The following is a 17905-nucleotide window of genomic DNA, read 5'->3' on the forward strand; positions in this document are numbered from 1 at the left end:
CCATCGCTCCTGATGTCACTATCCTGTGAGCTCCGGGACCATCGCTCCTGATGTCACTGACTCTGCTGATGTCTCCATCCTGTGAGCCGTGTCCCATCACTCCTGATGTCACTGACTCTGCTGATGTCTCCATCCTGTGAGCTGTGTCCCATCGCTCCTGAAGTCACTGACTCTGCTGATGTCTCCATCCTGTGAGCCGTGTCCCATCGCTCCTGATGTCACTGACTCTGCTGATGTCTCCGTCCTGTGAGCCCTGGGACCATCGCTCCTAATGTCTCCATCCTGTGAGCTCCGGGACCATCGCTCCTAATGTCTCCATCCTGTGAGCCCCGGGACCATCGCTCCTGATGTCACTGACTCTGCTGATGTCTCCATCCTGTGAGCCGTGTCCCATCGCTCCTGATGTCACTGACTCTGCTGATGTCTCCATCCTGTGAGCCGTGTCCCATCGCTCCTGATGTCACTGACTCTGCTGATGTCTCCGTCCTGTGAGCCCTGGGACCATCGCTCCTAATGTCTCCATCCTGTGAGCTCCGGGACCATCGCTCCTAATGTCTCCATCCTGTGAGCCCCGGGACCATCGCTCCTGATGTCCCTGACTCTGCTGATGTCTCCATCCTGTGAGCTCCGGGACCATCGCTCCTGATGTCACTATCCTGTGAGCCCTGGGACCATCGCTCCTGATGTCACTGACTCTGATGATGTCTCCATCCTGTGAGCTCCGGGACCATCGCTCCTGATGTCACTATCCTGTGAGCCCTGGGACCATCGCTCCTGATGTCACTGACTCTGATGATGTCTCCATCCTGTGAGCTCCGGGACCATCGCGCCTGATGTCACTATCCTGTGAGCTCCGGGACCATCGCTCCTGATGTCACGATCCTGTGAGCTCCGGGACCATCGCGCCTGATGTCACGATCCTGTGAGCTCCGGGACCATCGCTCCTGATGTCACGATCCTGTGAGCTCCGGGACCATCGCTCCTGATGTCACTATCCTGTGAGCTCCGGGACCATCGCTCCTGATGTCACTATCCTGTGAGCTCCGGGACCATCGCTCCTGATGTCACTATCCTGTGAGCTCCGGGACCATCGCTCCTGATGTCACTATCCTGTGAGCTCCGGGACCATTGTTCCTGGTGTGTCAATCGCTCTCTATGGGACCATGGGCACAACTTGGTTGTGCGAGTAATCCATAACCACCATTTTGGTACAGGAATGTGGCAATATTACAATTGTGTTAAACGTTGTACATCTGATTCTAGAGTCCAGTCCTGTTTGTCATTTTGGATGTGACCATGATGGGTTCCTGCTTTGGACCTACGGTGATTGTTGATGGCTGCCGGCACTGACCGTGGGCCGGGATGACCACACTACAGTTTACTGGTAATTTGCTCTGAATCTGTGGGGTATCATGGGTTGCTATAAGAAGATAGTTCAGGGAGTGTAGATAATGTGTTTACTCCATAATGACAACACTTTATTAATTGGAATAAAATCCACAATCATTGTAAAACATGGGAATGTATACCGACTTGTAAAGAACTGACCAATGCTAGAACGTGGGGCAGATAATGTGACTTTCTTTCCTTTTCATCGGTCTGACGTGTGCTCGGACCTGTAGCGTCCACGCCCGGAAGGTCAGAATGAATGACCATATGAAATCTACACCCTCAGGGATCAGTCCGCGGTCCGGGAGGACCACCCATAACACGGGCGCTGTTACATTATGTTAAGTTCTAGAGTAGGGAGCGACTCGCCCCGTGACAAATCTGTGCTGAATACCCGTAGTTTCCTCGACATTGTGAGAAAGCACAACACACGTATTGACCCATCAGTCATGAAGTTATAAGTCTCCATCATGCTCATCATCGTCTCCCATTGTCAATAAAAGGGCTTTGGGCTGGTTCTGAAATAAAGCTGCACGATTCTGTCTTTCTCCCTTTTTCACCCAATGTCCGTAGATCCGGAAAGCACAGGCATCAATAAGTCTTCTGATGCCCTTCACTCCGTATGGGTCTCTCATGAGGAGTCCACGGGTGACGGGCCGGGCTTGTCGCCATCTCACCAAAATACGAACACAAGCCAAAGCTGTCCAGGCTGCAATCTGTGGAAGACAATAGACCACAGATCTATTGGGGCTCGACATTTGTACATTTATCATTAACAAGAACTGATGAAATTAAGGGCTAGGACCGTCACAAACTGCTGCTGAGGGATGTTGAGCAAACTCACCCGAAAGCGGCGATACGGTGTGACGGCGGAGCCATGCTCTCGCTGGTGACTTTGGAAAAATCTGTGCTGAAGAGCCTGATCTGCAGTAAGACGATTCTCTGGACACACCTCAAGAAGACGGGAGATCTAAGAAGAAAGATGCCAGAAAAACAGCCGAAGCTCAGAAAGAGATACTAACTGCTCGTCTGTCCAAAATCTGAGGCCCCAGGGACCTTACCAGGTCCTTTGCTGTTGCAGATCGGTCATCCCATTCAGGAGATCCAAACTGATATCGTCCATCCATAATCATCCGAAGCATTAACATCTGTCTACGATGCCAGAAGGGAGGTGAGCCAGCCAGTAGCGTAAACATGATCACACCACATGCCCACCTACAACAGACAAGAGACCACCCTGCTACCAAGTGTCAACTGACAGATCCTTGTACTACAGCTTCCCAACCATAAAGCAGTTTCATCAGTGATCCAGCATGTGCCTGACATACTCACAGATCCACCTCTTTCCCATATCCAGGGTGTGCTTCTTCCATCGAACACTTCAGGATTTCTGGAGCTAAATATCCCGGTGTCCCACAAAGCTCTGGTCACCAAACAAGAACAGATCAAATAATGTCAGAGGAGCAACACACGTAACCAACAATAACAGCAGCAATGAATAAATCCGACCAGCGGCATTGTCTGAAAACCGTAAGAGAAGGACAGCACCTCGCAACTTCTCCTCAGGGTTCAAGACACAACTGAAGCCAAAGTCAGAAAGCTTGATGTTCAGACAGTCATCCATCAGAATATTCTCTGGTTTCAGATCACGGTGTACAATCTCATTTGCATGTAGATACGAGACTGCCTCCAGAAGAGAGCGCATGATACACCTGGAATACAGAAATTAGACGGTAACAATAAAGGTAAAATGACAGACTCGTCACCATGAAAATGGACACTAGAAAGGGGCTGCGTCTGCTCCAACTTACAGGACTTCCGGTTCTAAAAAAAGAGAAATAGAGCTGATTGGGCAACGGAAGCTCCATGTGTGCTGCCGACTCGGGAACCTCTAAAAACTAAACCAAATTAATGAGTAATAAATTGTCCAAAAGAGAAGTCATGTAGACCCTGTTATTTACTGCCCAGGGCTGCGACCTTTCAAAGCTGCCGAAAAAGAAAACCTTCCAGAGGTTGTTAACAGGAAAAAAACAACAAGCCTCCGAACAGTCAGGATTAGAGTCTGAAAGCACAAATAGGTCCTCAGATCGTTGCATCGTCTGATCATAAAAGAAACCGCCATCTGCTGAAACCAGACAGAGGAAAGATGCTCCCACCAAAAGCTGGGAACCCACCTGGTCTCCTTCTCACTCAGGGTCACCTTCTCCGTTAGGTAGTCAAACAGCTCCCCCCTCTTCATCCTAGCCAAAATAGACCGTCCATGAAAATCAACAAGATAACCTGAAGATCAATCTCCAAAGGACTCGATCATACTCACAAGTCGAAGACCAGGAAGATGAATGTGGAGGATTCATAAGAATCAATCAGTGTTACTGCAAGAAAAAGAGAAGAGATCAGGGGCAAAAGACACACGAGGAGGCATACGCAGGAGCAGAGATAGCTATATACAGCTACCGATGGAGGAAGACACACGAGGAGGCATACGCAGGAGCAGAGACTGCTATATACAGCTACAGATGGAGGAAGACACACGAGGAGGCAGACACAAGAGGAGGCATACGCAGGAGCAGAGACTGCTATATACAGCTACCGATGGAGGAAGACACACGAGGAGGCATACGCAGGAGCAGAGACTGCTATATACAGCTACAGATGGAGGAAGACACACGAGGAGGCAGACACAAGAGGAGGCATACGCAGGAGCAGAGACTGCTATATACAGCTACAGATGGAGGAAGACACACGAGGAGGCAGACACAAGAGGAGGCATACGCAGGAGCAGAGACTGCTATATACAGCTACAGATGGAGGAAGACACACGAGGAGGCAGACACAAGAGGAGGCATACGCAGGAGCAGAGACTGCTATATACAGCTACCGATGGAGGAAGACACACGAGGAGGCATACGCAGGAGAAGAGACTGCTATATACAGCTACAGATGGAGGAAGACACAAGAGGAGGCATACGCAGGAGCAGAGATAGCTATATACAGCTACCGATGGAGGAAGACACACGAGGAGGCATACGCAGGAGCAGAGACTGCTATATACAGCTACAGATGGAGAAAGACACACGAGGAGGCAGACACAAGAGGAGGCATACGCAGGAGCAGAGACTGCTATATACAGCTACCGATGGAGGAAGACACACGAGGAGGCATACGCAGGAGAAGAGACTGCTATATACAGCTACAGATGGAGGAAGACACAAGAGGAGGCATACGCAGGAGCAGAGATAGCTATATACAGCTACCGAGGGAGGAAGACACACGAGGAGGCATACGCAGGAGTAGAGACTGCTATATACAGCTACAGATGGAGGAAGACACACGAGGAGGCATACGCAGGAGCAGAGATAGCTATATACAGCTACCGAGGGAGGAAGACACACGAGGAGGCATACGCAGGAGAAGAGACTGCTATATACAGCTACAGATGGAGGAAGACACAAGAGGAGGCAGACACACGAGGAGGCATACGCAGGAGTAGAGATAGCTATATACAGCTACCGAGGGAGGAAGACACACGAGGAGGCATACGCAGGAGTAGAGACTGCTATATACAGCTACAGATGGAGGAAGACACACGAGGAGGCATACGCAGGAGTAGAGACTGCTATATACAGCTACAGATGGAGGAAGACACACGAGGAGGCATACGCAGGAGAAGAGACTGCTATATACAGCTACAGATGGAGGAAGACACAAGAGGAGGCAGACACACGAGGCATACGCAGGAGTAGAGATAGCTATATACAGCTACCGAGGGAGGAAGACACACGAGGAGGCATACGCAGGAGCAGAGATAGCTATATACAGCTACCGAGGGAGGAAGACACACGAGGAGGCATACGCAGGAGAAGAGACTGCTATATACAGCTACAGATGGAGGAAGACACACGAGGAGGCATACGCAGGAGCAGAGTTAGCTATATACAGCTACCGAGGGAGGAAGACACACGAGGAGGCATACGCAGGAGTAGAGACTGCTATATACAGCTACCGATGGAGGAAGACACACGAGGAGGCATACGCAGGAGAAGAGACTGCTATATACAGCTACAGATGGAGGAAGACACAACAGGAGGCAGACACACGAGGAGGCATACGCAGGAGTAGAGATAGCTATATACAGCTACCGAGGGAGGAAGACACACGAGGAGCCATACGCAGGAGTAGAGACTGCTATATACAGCTACAGATGGAGGAAGACACACGAGGAGGCATACGCAGGAGAAGAGACTGCTATATACAGCTACAGATGGAGGAAGACACAAGAGGAGGCAGACACACGAGGCATACGCAGGAGTAGAGATAGCTATATACAGCTACCGAGGGAGGAAGACACACGAGGAGGCATACGCAGGAGCAGAGATAGCTATATACAGCTACCGAGGGAGGAAGACACACGAGGAGGCATACGCAGGAGAAGAGACTGCTATATACAGCTACAGATGGAGGAAGACACACGAGGAGCCATACGCAGGAGTAGAGACTGATATATACAGCTACAGATGGAGGAAGACACACGAGGAGGCATACGCAGGAGAAGAGACTGCTATATACAGCTACAGATGGAGGAAGACACAAGAGGAGGCAGACACACGAGGCATACGCAGGAGTAGAGATAGCTATATACAGCTACCGAGGGAGGAAGACACACGAGGAGGCATACGCAGGAGCAGAGATAGCTATATACAGCTACCGAGGGAGGAAGACACAAGAGGAGGCATACGCAGGAGAAGAGACTGCTATATACAGCTACAGATGGAGGAAGACACACGAGGAGGCATACGCAGGAGCAGAGTTAGCTATATACAGCTACCGAGGGAGGAAGACACACGAGGAGGCATACGCAGGAGTAGAGACTGCTATATACAGCTACCGATGGAGGAAGACACACGAGGAGGCATACGCAGGAGAAGAGACTGCTATATACAGCTACAGATGGAGGAAGACACAAGAGGAGGCAGACACACGAGGAGGCATACGCAGGAGTAGAGATAGCTATATACAGCTACCGAGGGAGGAAGACACACGAGGAGCCATACGCAGGAGTAGAGACTGCTATATACAGCTACAGATGGAGGAAGACACACGAGGAGGCATACGCAGGAGAAGAGACTGCTATATACAGCTACCGAGGGAGGAAGACACACGAGGAGGCATACGCAGGAGCAGAGACTGCTATATACAGCTACCGATGGAGGAAGACACACGAGGAGGCATACGCAGGAGCAGAGACTGCTATATACAGCTACAGATGGGGGAAAACACACGAGGAGGCATACGCTGGAGCAGAGATAGCTATATACAGCTACAGATGCGGGAAGACACACGAGGAGGCATACGCAGGGGAAGAGATAGCTGTATACAGCTACAGATGGAGGAAGACACACGAGGAGGCATACGCAGGAGCAGAGACTGCTATATACAGCTACCGATGGAGGAAGACACACGAGGAGGCATACGCAGGAGCAGAGATAGCTATATACAGCTACAGATGGAGGAAGACACACGAGGAGGCATACGCAGGAGTAGAGATAGCTATATACAGCTACAGATGGAGGAAGACACACGAGGAGGCATACGCAGGGGAAGAGATAGCTGTATACAGCTACAGATGGAGGAAGACACACGAGGCATACGCAGGAGCAGAGATAGCTATATACAGATACAGATGGAGGAAGACACACGAGGAAGCATACGCAGGAGCAGAGACTGCTATATACAGCTACAGATGGAGGAAGAGACAAGAGGAGGCATACGCAGGAGCAGAGACTGCTATATACAGCTACCGATGGAGGAAGACACACGAGGAGGCATACGCAGGAGCAGAGACTGCTATATACAGCTACCGATGGAGGAAGAGACAAGAGGAGGCATACGCAGGAGCAGAGACTGCTATATACAGCTACCGATGGAGGAAGACACACGAGGAGGCATACGCAGGAGCAGAGACTGCTATATACAGCTACCGATTGAGGAAGACACACGAGGAGGCATACGCAGGAGCAGAGACTGCTATATACAGCTACAGATGGAGGAAGACACACGAGGAGGCATACACAGGAGCAGAGACTGCTATATACAGCTACCGAGGGAGGAAGACACACGAGGAGGCATACGCAGGAGCAGAGACTGCTATATACAGCTACCGATGGAGGAAGACACACGAGGAGGCAGGAGCAGAGACTGCTATATACAGCTACAGATGGAGGAAGACACACAAAGAGGTATACGCAGGAGTAGAGATAGCTATATACAGCTACCGATGAGGGAAGACACACGAGGAGGCATACGAAGGAGCAGAGACTGCTATATACAGCTACAGATGGAGGAAGACACATGAGGAGGCATACACAGGAGCAGAGACTGCTATATACAGCTACAGATGGAGGAAGACACGAGGAGGCAGGAGCAGAGACTGCTATATACAGCTACAGATGGAGGAAGACACACAAAGAGGTATACGCAGGAGTAGAGATAGCTATATACAGCTACCGATGAGGGAAGACACACGAGGAGGCATACGCAGGAGTAGAGACTGCTATATAAAGCTACAGATGGAGGAAGACACACGAGGAGGCATACGCAGGAGTAGAGACTGCTATATACAGCTACAGATGGAGGAAGACACACGAGGAGGCATACGCAGGAGCAGAGACTCCTATATACAGCTACAGATGGAGGAAGACACGAGAAGGCATACGCAGGAGCAGAGACTGCTATATACAGCTACAGATGGAGGAAGACACATGATGAGGCATACGCAGGAGCAGAGACTGCTATATACAGCTACCGATAGAGGAAGACACGAGGAGGCATACGCAGGAGCAGAGACTGCTATATACAGCTACAGATGGAGGAAGACACATGATGAGGCATACGCAGGAGTAGAGACCTCTATATACAGCTACCGATAGAGGAAGACACGAGGAGGCATACGCAGGAGTAGAGACTGCTATATACAGCTACCAATGGAGGAAGACACATGAGGAGGCATACGCAGGAGCAGAGACTGCTATGTACAGCTACCAATGGAGGAAGACACACGAGGAGGCATACGCAGGAGTAGAGATAGCTATATACAGCTACAGATGGAGGAAGACACAGGAGGAGGCATACGCAGGAGTAGAGATAGCTATTTACAGCTACCAATGGAGGAAGACACACGAGGAGGCATACGCAGGAGTAGAGATAGCTATATACAGCTACAGATGGAGGAAGACACACGAGGAGGCATACGCAGGAGCAGAGATAGCTATATACAGCTACCGATGGAGGAAGACACACGAGGAGGCATACGCAGGAGCAGAGACCTCTATATACAGCTACCGATGGTGGAAGAGACACGAGGCAGACGCAGGAGCAGAGACCGATGGAGGTAGAGACACGAGGCATATGCAGGAGCAGAGACCGATGGAGGAAGAGACACGAGGCATACGCAGGAGCAGAGACCGATGGAGGAAGAGACACGAGGCATACGCAGGAGCAGAGACCGATGGAGGAAGAGACAAGAGGCATACGCAGGAGCAGAGACCGATGGAGGAAGAGACACGAGGAGGCATACGCAGGAGTGGAGATAGCTATATACAGCTACAGATGGAGGAAGACACACGAGGAGGCATACGCAGGAGCAGAGACAGCTGTATACAGCTACAGATGGAGGAAGACACACGAGGTGGTGTATGGAGGAACAGACACTGCTATATACAGCTACAGATGCAGGAAGAGACACGAGGAGGCATAAGCAGGAGCAGAGACCGATGGAGGAAGAGACACGAGGCATAAGCAGGAGCAGAGACCGATGGAGGAAGAGACACGAGGCATACACAGGAGCAGAGACCGATTGAGGAAGAGACACGAGGCACACGCAGGAGCAGAGACCGATGGAGGAAGAGACACGAGGCACACGCAGGAGCAGAGACCGATGGAGGAAGAGACACGAGGCACACGCAGGAGCAGAGACCGATGGAGGAAGAGACACGAGGCACACGCAGGAGCAGAGACCGATGGAGGAAGAGACACGAGGCACACGCAGGAGCAGAGACCGATGGAGGAAGAGACACGAGGCACACGCAGGAGCAGAGACCGATGGAGGAAGAGACACGAGGCATACGCAGGAGCAGAGACCGATGGAGGAAGAGACACGAGGCATACGCAGGAGCAGAGACCGATGGAGGAAGAGACACGAGGCATACGCAGGAGCAGAGACCGATGGAGGAAGAGACACGAGGCATACGCAGGAGCAGAGACCGATGGAGGAAGAGACACGAGGCATACGCAGGAGCAGAGATAGCTATATACTGCTACAGATGGAGGAAGACACAGGAGGAGGCATACGCAGGAGCAGAGATAGCTGTATACAGCTACAGATGGAGGAAGACACACGAGGAGGCATACGCAGGAGAAGAGATAGCTGTATACAGCTACAGATGGAGGAAGACACACGAGGAGGCATACGCAGGAGCAGAGATAGCTATATACAGCTACAGATGGAGGAAGACACACGAGGAGGCATACGCAGGAGCAGAGATAGCTATATACAGCTACCGATGGAGGAAGACACACGAGGAGGCATACGCAGGAGCAGAGACAGCTATATACAGCTACCGATGGAGGAAGACACACGAGGAGGCATACGCAGGAGTAGAGACTGCTATATACAGCTACAGATGGAGGAAGACACACCAGGAGGCATACGCAGGAGCAGAGACCGATGGAGGAAGAGACACGAGGCATACGCAGGAGCAGAGACCGATGGAGAAAGAGACACGAGGCATACGCAGGAGCAGAGACCGATGGAGGAAGAGACACGAGGCATACGCAGGAGCAGAGACCGATGGAGGAAGAGACACAAGGCATACGCAGGAGCAGAGACAGCTATATACAGCTACCGATGGAGGAAGACACACGAAGAGGCATACGCAGGAGTAGAGATAGCTATATACAGCTACAGATGCGGGAAGACACACGAGGAGGCATACGCAGGAGCAGAGACTGCTATATACAGCTACCGATGGAGGAAGACACGCGAGGAGGCATACGCAGGAGTAGAGACTGCTATATACAGCTACAGATGGAGGAAGACACACGAGGAGGCATACGCAGGAGTAGAGACTTCTATATACAGCTACAGATGGAAGAAGACACACGAGGAGGCATACGCAGGAGTAGAGATAGCTATATACAGCTACCAATGGAGGAAGACACACGAGGTGGTGTATGGAGGAACAGACACTGCTATATACAGCTACAGATGTAGGAAGAGACACGAGGAGGCATATGCAGGAGTAGAGATAGCTATATACAGCTACCGATGGAGGAAGACACATGAGGAGGCATACGCAGGAGCAGAGACTGCTATATACAGCTACCGATGGAGGAAGAGACACGAGGAGGCATACGCAGGAGCAAAGACTGCTATATACAGCTACCGATGGAGGGAGACACACGAGGAGGCATACGCAGGAGCAAAGACTGCTATAAACAGCTACCGATGGAGGAAGACACACGAGGAGGCATACGCAGGAGCAGAGATAGCTATATACAGCTACAGATGGAGGAAGACACACGAGGAGGCATACGCAGGAGTAGAGATAGCTATATACAGCTACCAATGGAGGAAGACACACGAGGAGGCATACGCAGGAGCAGAGATAGCTATATACAGCTACAGATGAAGGAAGACACACGAGGAGGCATACGCAGGAGTAGAGACTGCTATATACAGCTACCGATGGAGGAAGACACACGAGAAAGCATACGCAGGAGTAGAGATAGCTATATACAGCTACCAATGGAGGAAGACACACGAGGAGGCATACGCAGGAGCAGAGATAGCTATATACAGCTACAGATGAAGGAAGACACACGAGGAGGCATACGCAGGAGTAGAGACTGCTATATACAGCTACCGATGGAGGAAGACACACGAGGAGGCATACGCAGGAGTAGAGATAGCTATATACAGCTACCGATGCAGAAAAAAAGACACGAGGCATACGCAGGAGCAGAGATAGCTATATACAGCTACAGATGAAGGAAGACACACGAGGAGGCATACGCAGGAGTAGAGACTGCTATATACAGCTACAGATGGAGGAAGACACACGAGGAGGCATACGCAGGAGCAGAGACTGCTATATACAGCTACCGATGGAGGAAGACACGAGAAGGCATACGCAGGAGCAAAGACTGCTATATACAGCTACCGATGGAGGAAGACACACGAGGAGGCATACGCAGGAGTAGAGATAGCTATATACAGCTACAGATGGAGGAAGACACACGAGGAGGCATACGCAGGAGCAAAGACTGCTATATACAGCTACCGATGGAGGAAGACACACGAGGAGGCATACGCAGGAGTAGAGATAGCTATATACAGCTACAGATGGAGGAAGACACACGAGGAGGCATACGCAGGAGCAAAGACTGCTATATACAGCTACCGATGGAGGAAGACACACGAGGAGGCATACGCAGGAGTAGAGATAGCTATATACAGCTACAGATGGAGGAAGACACACGAGGAGGCATACGCAGGAGTAGAGACTGCTATATACAGCTACAGATGGAGGAAGACACACGAGGAGGTATACGCAGGAGCAGAGATAGCTATATACAGCTACCGATGGAGGAAGACACACGAGGAGGTATACGCAGGAGCAGAGCTAGCTATATACAGCTACAGATGGAGGAAGACACACGAGGAGGCATACGCAGGGGCAGAGACTGCTATATACAGCTACCGATGGAGGAAGACACACGAGGAGGTATACGCAGGAGTAGAGATAGCTATATACAGCTACAGATGGAGGAAGACACACGAGGAGGCATACGCAGGAGCAGAGACTGCTATATACAGCTACCGATGGAGGAAGACACACGAGGAGGCATACGCAGGAGCAGAGACCTGTATAGCAGGTTAATGATGGAGGTGTGAGGACTTTGGCAGGGGATGGGGATTTTTGCATGTGCAGGGATTGCTGGGGGACATATGATGGAGGTGGGGTTAGGTACGCACTGATGAAGGGATGCTGGGACACCTGGTGGAGGATCTCCATTTCTTTGGCTGTTGACAGCCGGACTTCTTGCAGCTGTTCTGGGCTCATCCTTTCTGGCGTCACCTCGATGATCTTCACGGCGTACTGCCGCCCGGTCTCTCGGTGGATGCAACGCCGCACCGTGCTCGACACTCCCCTGAGAACAGCAGGGAGGATCATTTACTACTTTGTCCTAAATTCCAGGTTTTTAAGACTTTATTAAGAAGCAATCTGGTTCCTAACCTACAGCCTCCAACCCGGGACGAGGACCCCTGTAAGTGATGTCCTGAGATAAAAAACACCTATACATATATTATATATATTTTTTTTTTTATTTAAACACGCATGGTGCCCAGAAAAAGTCTTCATACCGGGTGAAGTTTTTCACATTACACCAACAAACTTAAATGTATTTTATTGGGATTTTATGTGATAACATATAGTAGCAAGTATTTGTGACATGTAAAGTAAATGATGCAGTGTTTTCTAATTATTGTAAAAATATAAAACTGACAATTGTGAGGCGCATTTGTAGTCTGATACCTCTAAATATCCTGAGTGACCAATCTCCATCAGAAGTCACATAATTAGTACAGTGCGTCCACCTGGGTGGGATTTATCTTCAGTATAACTACGGCTGTTCTGTGAAGGCCTCAGAGGTTTTAGAACATTAGGGATGAAACCGCATCATGAAAACCAAGGAGCCCACCAGACAGGTCAGGGATAAAGTTGTGGAGAAGAGTAAAGTAGGGTTAGGTTATAAAAAAATAGCCCAAGCTCTGAACATCTCATGGAGCTCTGTCCAGTCCATCATCCAAAAATGGAAGGAGTATGGCACAATAGAAAACCTACCAAGACATGGCCACTACCGAAAACTGACATGCCAACCAAGGAGAGCACTAATTAGAGAAGCAACCAAGAGGCCCATGGTCCCTGTGGAGGAGCTTCAGAGATCCACAGCTCAGGGGGGAGAATCTGTCCACAGGATAACTATTAGTCGTATACTCCACAAATCTGGCCTTTATGGATGAGTGGCAAGAAGAAGCCATTGTGGAAGCCATAAGAAGTCTATGTAGGGGGCACAGCGAGCATGTCAAAGAATGGGGAAGGGGAGGGATGAAGGGAGGGGGGGGGAGGGCGGAAAGGAGGGAGGGAGGGTTTAGTACAGGGGGGTTCAGAAGGACGGGGCATTTGGATTTGGGATCGCAGAATTCACCAGTTTCATTTGAGGGGGGCCACGCTTTTCAGAGCCTTTGCTCTACCAGTAACGTGGGAGCCCCTATAGACAGATGATGGACCTGAGTGGGGAGCTGGTTTTGTGGGGATAAATTAGTTGTATTATTGGTAACATTTTGGGGTACATAATATTTTTCGATCTGAGATCACCTTCTTGTGTCTGCGCTGAGCACTTACCGTACTTTGAGATTTCCGTGTAAATGCCACAAAAATGCGATTCAGACGGAGCCCCCCCACAAAGAGGCAGATGGAGACACTTTGTGCTCCGCTTGGCGTCTGCTCCGGTGGTCTCCATCATTATAGGCATTCACAGATCTGTGGTCGTCCACACCTGTGTTCTAAAAAGACGCCTAAAATGATGGGACACCGCTGGAACAGAGACCAGTCCACAGTGGCTCCGTCCGCCTCACGAGCAAGCGGCTCCGTCCGCCTCACGAGCAAGCGGCTCCGTCCGGGGTTTTGTCTGAATTGCAGTTTTGGGGAATTTACACAGAAATCTTGACATAAGCGCTCAGCAGAGAGTGCAGGAAAAATGCGAGCTGAGCCTTATTCTGATTTTTGGGAGGTAGAATGAACATATTGACCGCAGTACCAGAATAGTTCTTATATTTATTCCTGCGTGGGTCGCCGTGTGGTATTTGGTTTTTGTAGGTTTTGCTGCTGTCACAGTTAAATGATTTTTTAGAAAAAGTAGTTTTTTTCGTGGCCATATTCTGAGAGCTGTAACTTGGTTATTTTTTGGTGAACAGCGCTGTATGAGGGCTTATTTTTTGTGAGACGAGTGGCAGATTTTTTTGGTACCATTTTGGGGCACATTCCCCAAAATACCGCACTGTTCGCCGTGCGGTAAAAGTGATAAGACCGATTTGTCCGCCGGGGCGGTGCGATTACAGCGATACCACATTTATATTGCTCCTTTTTAGGATTTGCTGTTTTAAGACTAAAAACAAAATTGTTTTTGCATCGTCTTATTCTGAGAGCTGTAACTTTTATTTTTTCCCCAAATGAGCCATATTAGGGTTTGTTGTCTGCGGGACGGTTTGGGGTTTTCATTTCTACAGCTTTTTTCTACATACGACTTTTTGATCACTTTTATGCGAGTCAGTATGATGAAAACAGGGACATTTTTGGCTTTTTTTTAGGGCGTTCGCCATACGGAATAAAGAACATGACAGTTTATAGAGCGAGTCGTTCCGGGTGCAGCGATATCAATTACGTTTGTTTATTTTCGTTTTATCACAAACCCTTCGTTTTCTGTAGTTAAGCGGATTTTAGTGATTTCTGTGCGCTTTTTGGGCGTTTTATTTTACTTTTTCACTTAGTCCCACTATGGGACATGTATATTTCTCACTTTGATTGTGACCCCCTTGTAACCATTTAAGTACCACTGTCACGATTGATAGCGGTATTTTAAGCGTTAATCGGCCCTGACCGGCTTCAAAACCAGCCGGGCCGATTCTGGGCGTGTCAGCTGTCATATACAGCTGACGACCGCAGGAAGTTCGGCCACAGCACCGTTAAAAGGCGTATCCGTTGTCGTTAAGGGGTTAAATTAGTGATATGTACAAAGTAAACATCGGCCAACCAAGGTGTGAAATTGAACAATGCCTGAGGCCGACCAAAGTATGAAAGTAAACAGTGTCATACAAGCTCAATGCTCTGCCAATGTCTTAGGCCTGTTTCTCATGTTCTGATATTCCCGGTAATGGAAAAAACAGTGCTGGAGATATCCGTGTGTCCTTGTGTGGAATCCGTGTGCCGCATCAGTGTGACACGTACCGGCACCTGGGAATCGGCGGTACAGTTTGCGCTGTTCCCAGGTGCCGCAGGCATCTGTCATCATTGTCCCCTGCTTGTGCTGCGATCAACGCGAGCTGGGGACAATGTTGAGAGTAGTATTCATTTCCCATAGTCTGTAACAAGTGTAAAAATAAGAGTAAAATAAAAAAAGCACATTATACTCACCTTTACCCCTAATTTCCTGAAGCCTGAACTGCGCTGAGCTCAGAGTGTCAGGACACCGTTCAGTGAGCTCAGCGCAAGTCAGGGGCCGCTCGCTGTAGCGAGCCATTCTCCCCTGCTCGTCAGTGTGTGCGGTCGCCTCAAGCCACCGCAGACGCAGAAATGACGCACAGATGGATTACGGCGTGGGACACTGGATTCTTTCATCTTCAGACAGGTGCTTTCTTATTTTTGGTTTGTTTACAGGGGACAATGGCTTCAGGGGATGAGGTGTGAGTAGAATTGGGATTTTATTTTATTCATATTTTTACACTTGTAGACAGCGGGGCCAGAATACTACTCCCAACAATGGCCCCTGCTCACGCTGATCGCAGCACAAGCAGGGGACAATGATGAGTGATTCCTTCAGCACCCGATGCCGGGGAACAGACCGAACTGTACCGCTGATTCCCAGGCGCCGGTATGCGTGATACAGATGTCGTCCGTGTGTCATCAGTGTGCGGGACGTTGTGCTGCGTGCAATAAAAGGACATGTCAGCTTGTTTTACCACCGGACACTCTGTGGAAACACACTGACATTAATGAGTCTAGTGTGACAGTGTCTCCGGTACGTGTGAATGAGGCCGTAGGTAAACATCTTACATCAGCTCTTACAAGGTATCGTCTGCCATACAGGGACTCTGAACAATGGATGTTTGCTAGATATCGTAAATACCATTGTAGGGCGTTTGTCAGGCAACATTGGGGGGAGATGAGCTGTGGATATTCGAGCGCTGTGGAATAATATAATGATCCCTGACCCTTGACCTGTGAATGATGGCTTGAAAGGACAAATGTGAACTATAAAAAGGGGGTCTCTGCGTCTGATGAGAGACACTACAGGATGACAGCCTAAGGGACCACAGCCCTGGCTGGAAAGATACAGAACTGCTGCACTGACCATTGCTGAACTCTCAGACGATGTGAAGGATCCAGGTTGGGACAATCAGGTCACCCGGCCACATATCTCACTGCCCTAATCCCGGCGGAGCGGGAGGGTGAGACTGTGTAATGCACCATCTCGTGTATCTGCTGGGACTGCTCTATATGTTAGTGATTGATTCAATAAGTTATTGGCACACTGGTTCCCATCACCTTGTGTTGTCTGAGTAGTGTGACGCCCCCCGGAGACTTCACAGGGGAATTCTGGATTTCTTCTCTTTTTCCACTGAATCATTTGATAAATTTGCCCTTTATTCCAAACATGATTTCTGGTGTTACAGACGTCCTGCACTGGTGGCCGGGCGGGGGGAGAGCCGCGCCGGACACGGGGGGGGAGAGCCGCGCCGGACACGGGGGGGGGGGGGAGAGCCGCGCCGGACGCGGGGGGGGGGGGGGGAGAGCCGCGCCGGACGCGGGGGCGATAGAGCCGCGCCGGGCACGGGGGCGGGGGGAGGGGGAGAGCCGCGCCGGACGCGGGGGCGATAGAGCCGCGCCGGCCACGGGGGCGATAGAGCCGCGCCGGCCACGGGGGCGATAGAGCCGCGCCGGCCACGGGGGCGATAGAGCCGCGCCGGCCACGGGGGCGATAGAGCCGCGCCGGCCACGGGGGCGATAGAGCCGCGCCGGCCACGGGGGCGATAGAGCCGCGCCGGCCACGGGGGCGATAGAGCCGCGCCGGACACGGGGGGGGGGGGGGGGGGGGAGAGCCGCGCCGGACACGGGGGGGGGGGGGGGGAGAGCCGCGCCGGACACGGGGGGGGGGGGGGAGAGCCGCGCCGGACACGGGGGGGGGGGGGGGAGGAGAGAGCCGCGCCGGACACGGGGGGGGGGGGGAGGAGAGAGCCGCGCCGGACACGGGGGGGGGGGGGGGAGGAGAGAGCCGCGCCGGACACGGGGGGGGGGGGGGAGGAGAGAGCCGCGCCGGACACGGGGGGGGGGGGGGGGAGGAGAGAGCCGCGCCGGACACGGGGGGGGGGGGGGGGGGAGGAGAGAGCCGCGCCGGACACGGGGGGGGGGGGGGGAGGAGAGAGCCGCGCCGGACACGGGGGCGATAGAGCCGCGCCGGACACGGGGGCGATAGAGCCGCGCCGGACACGGGGGCGATAGAGCCGCGCCGGACACGGGGGCGATAGAGCCGCGCCGGACACGGGGGCGATAGAGCCGCGCCGGACACGGGGGCGATAGAGCCGCGCCGGACACGGGGGCGATAGAGCCGCGCCGGACACGGGGGCGATAGAGCCGCGCCGGACACGGGGGCGATAGAGCCGCGCCGGACACGGGGGCGA

At 51.6% G+C, this 17905-nt stretch overlaps 1 protein-coding gene across 2 annotated transcripts in view; it reads right to left on the minus strand.

The window, feature by feature from the left end:
* Positions 1–1456: 1456 nt before the first annotated feature.
* LOC141162690 (phosphorylase b kinase gamma catalytic chain, liver/testis isoform-like) overlaps positions 1457–17905 on the minus strand; it is a 17161-nt gene continuing 712 nt past the window's right edge. The window contains exons 1-9 of one of the 2 annotated variants that reach the window (XM_073649052.1): positions 16773–16901; positions 12422–12597; positions 3707–3761; positions 3564–3629; positions 2938–3101; positions 2722–2812; positions 2451–2604; positions 2234–2359; positions 1457–2105 (exon numbers count right to left, since the gene is read on the minus strand). In XM_073649052.1, coding sequence (XP_073505153.1) covers positions 1845–2105; positions 2234–2359; positions 2451–2604; positions 2722–2812; positions 2938–3101; positions 3564–3629; positions 3707–3761; positions 12422–12509 — 1005 coding nt within the window. In that variant the 5' untranslated portion in view covers positions 12510–12597; positions 16773–16901 and the 3' untranslated portion in view covers positions 1457–1844. Of the gene's footprint in view, positions 2106–2233; positions 2360–2450; positions 2605–2721; positions 2813–2937; positions 3102–3563; positions 3630–3706; positions 3762–12421; positions 12598–16772; positions 16902–17905 lie in introns of those variants that run through there. The other variant, XM_073649050.1, reaches the window with a different exon arrangement.

This window comes from Phyllobates terribilis, unplaced genomic scaffold (genome assembly GCF_046119375.1).
Source record: "Phyllobates terribilis strain yellow unplaced genomic scaffold, ASM4611937v1 Scaffold_9__5_contigs__length_417890890, whole genome shotgun sequence".
NCBI classification, from domain to species: domain Eukaryota; kingdom Metazoa; phylum Chordata; class Amphibia; order Anura; family Dendrobatidae; genus Phyllobates; species Phyllobates terribilis.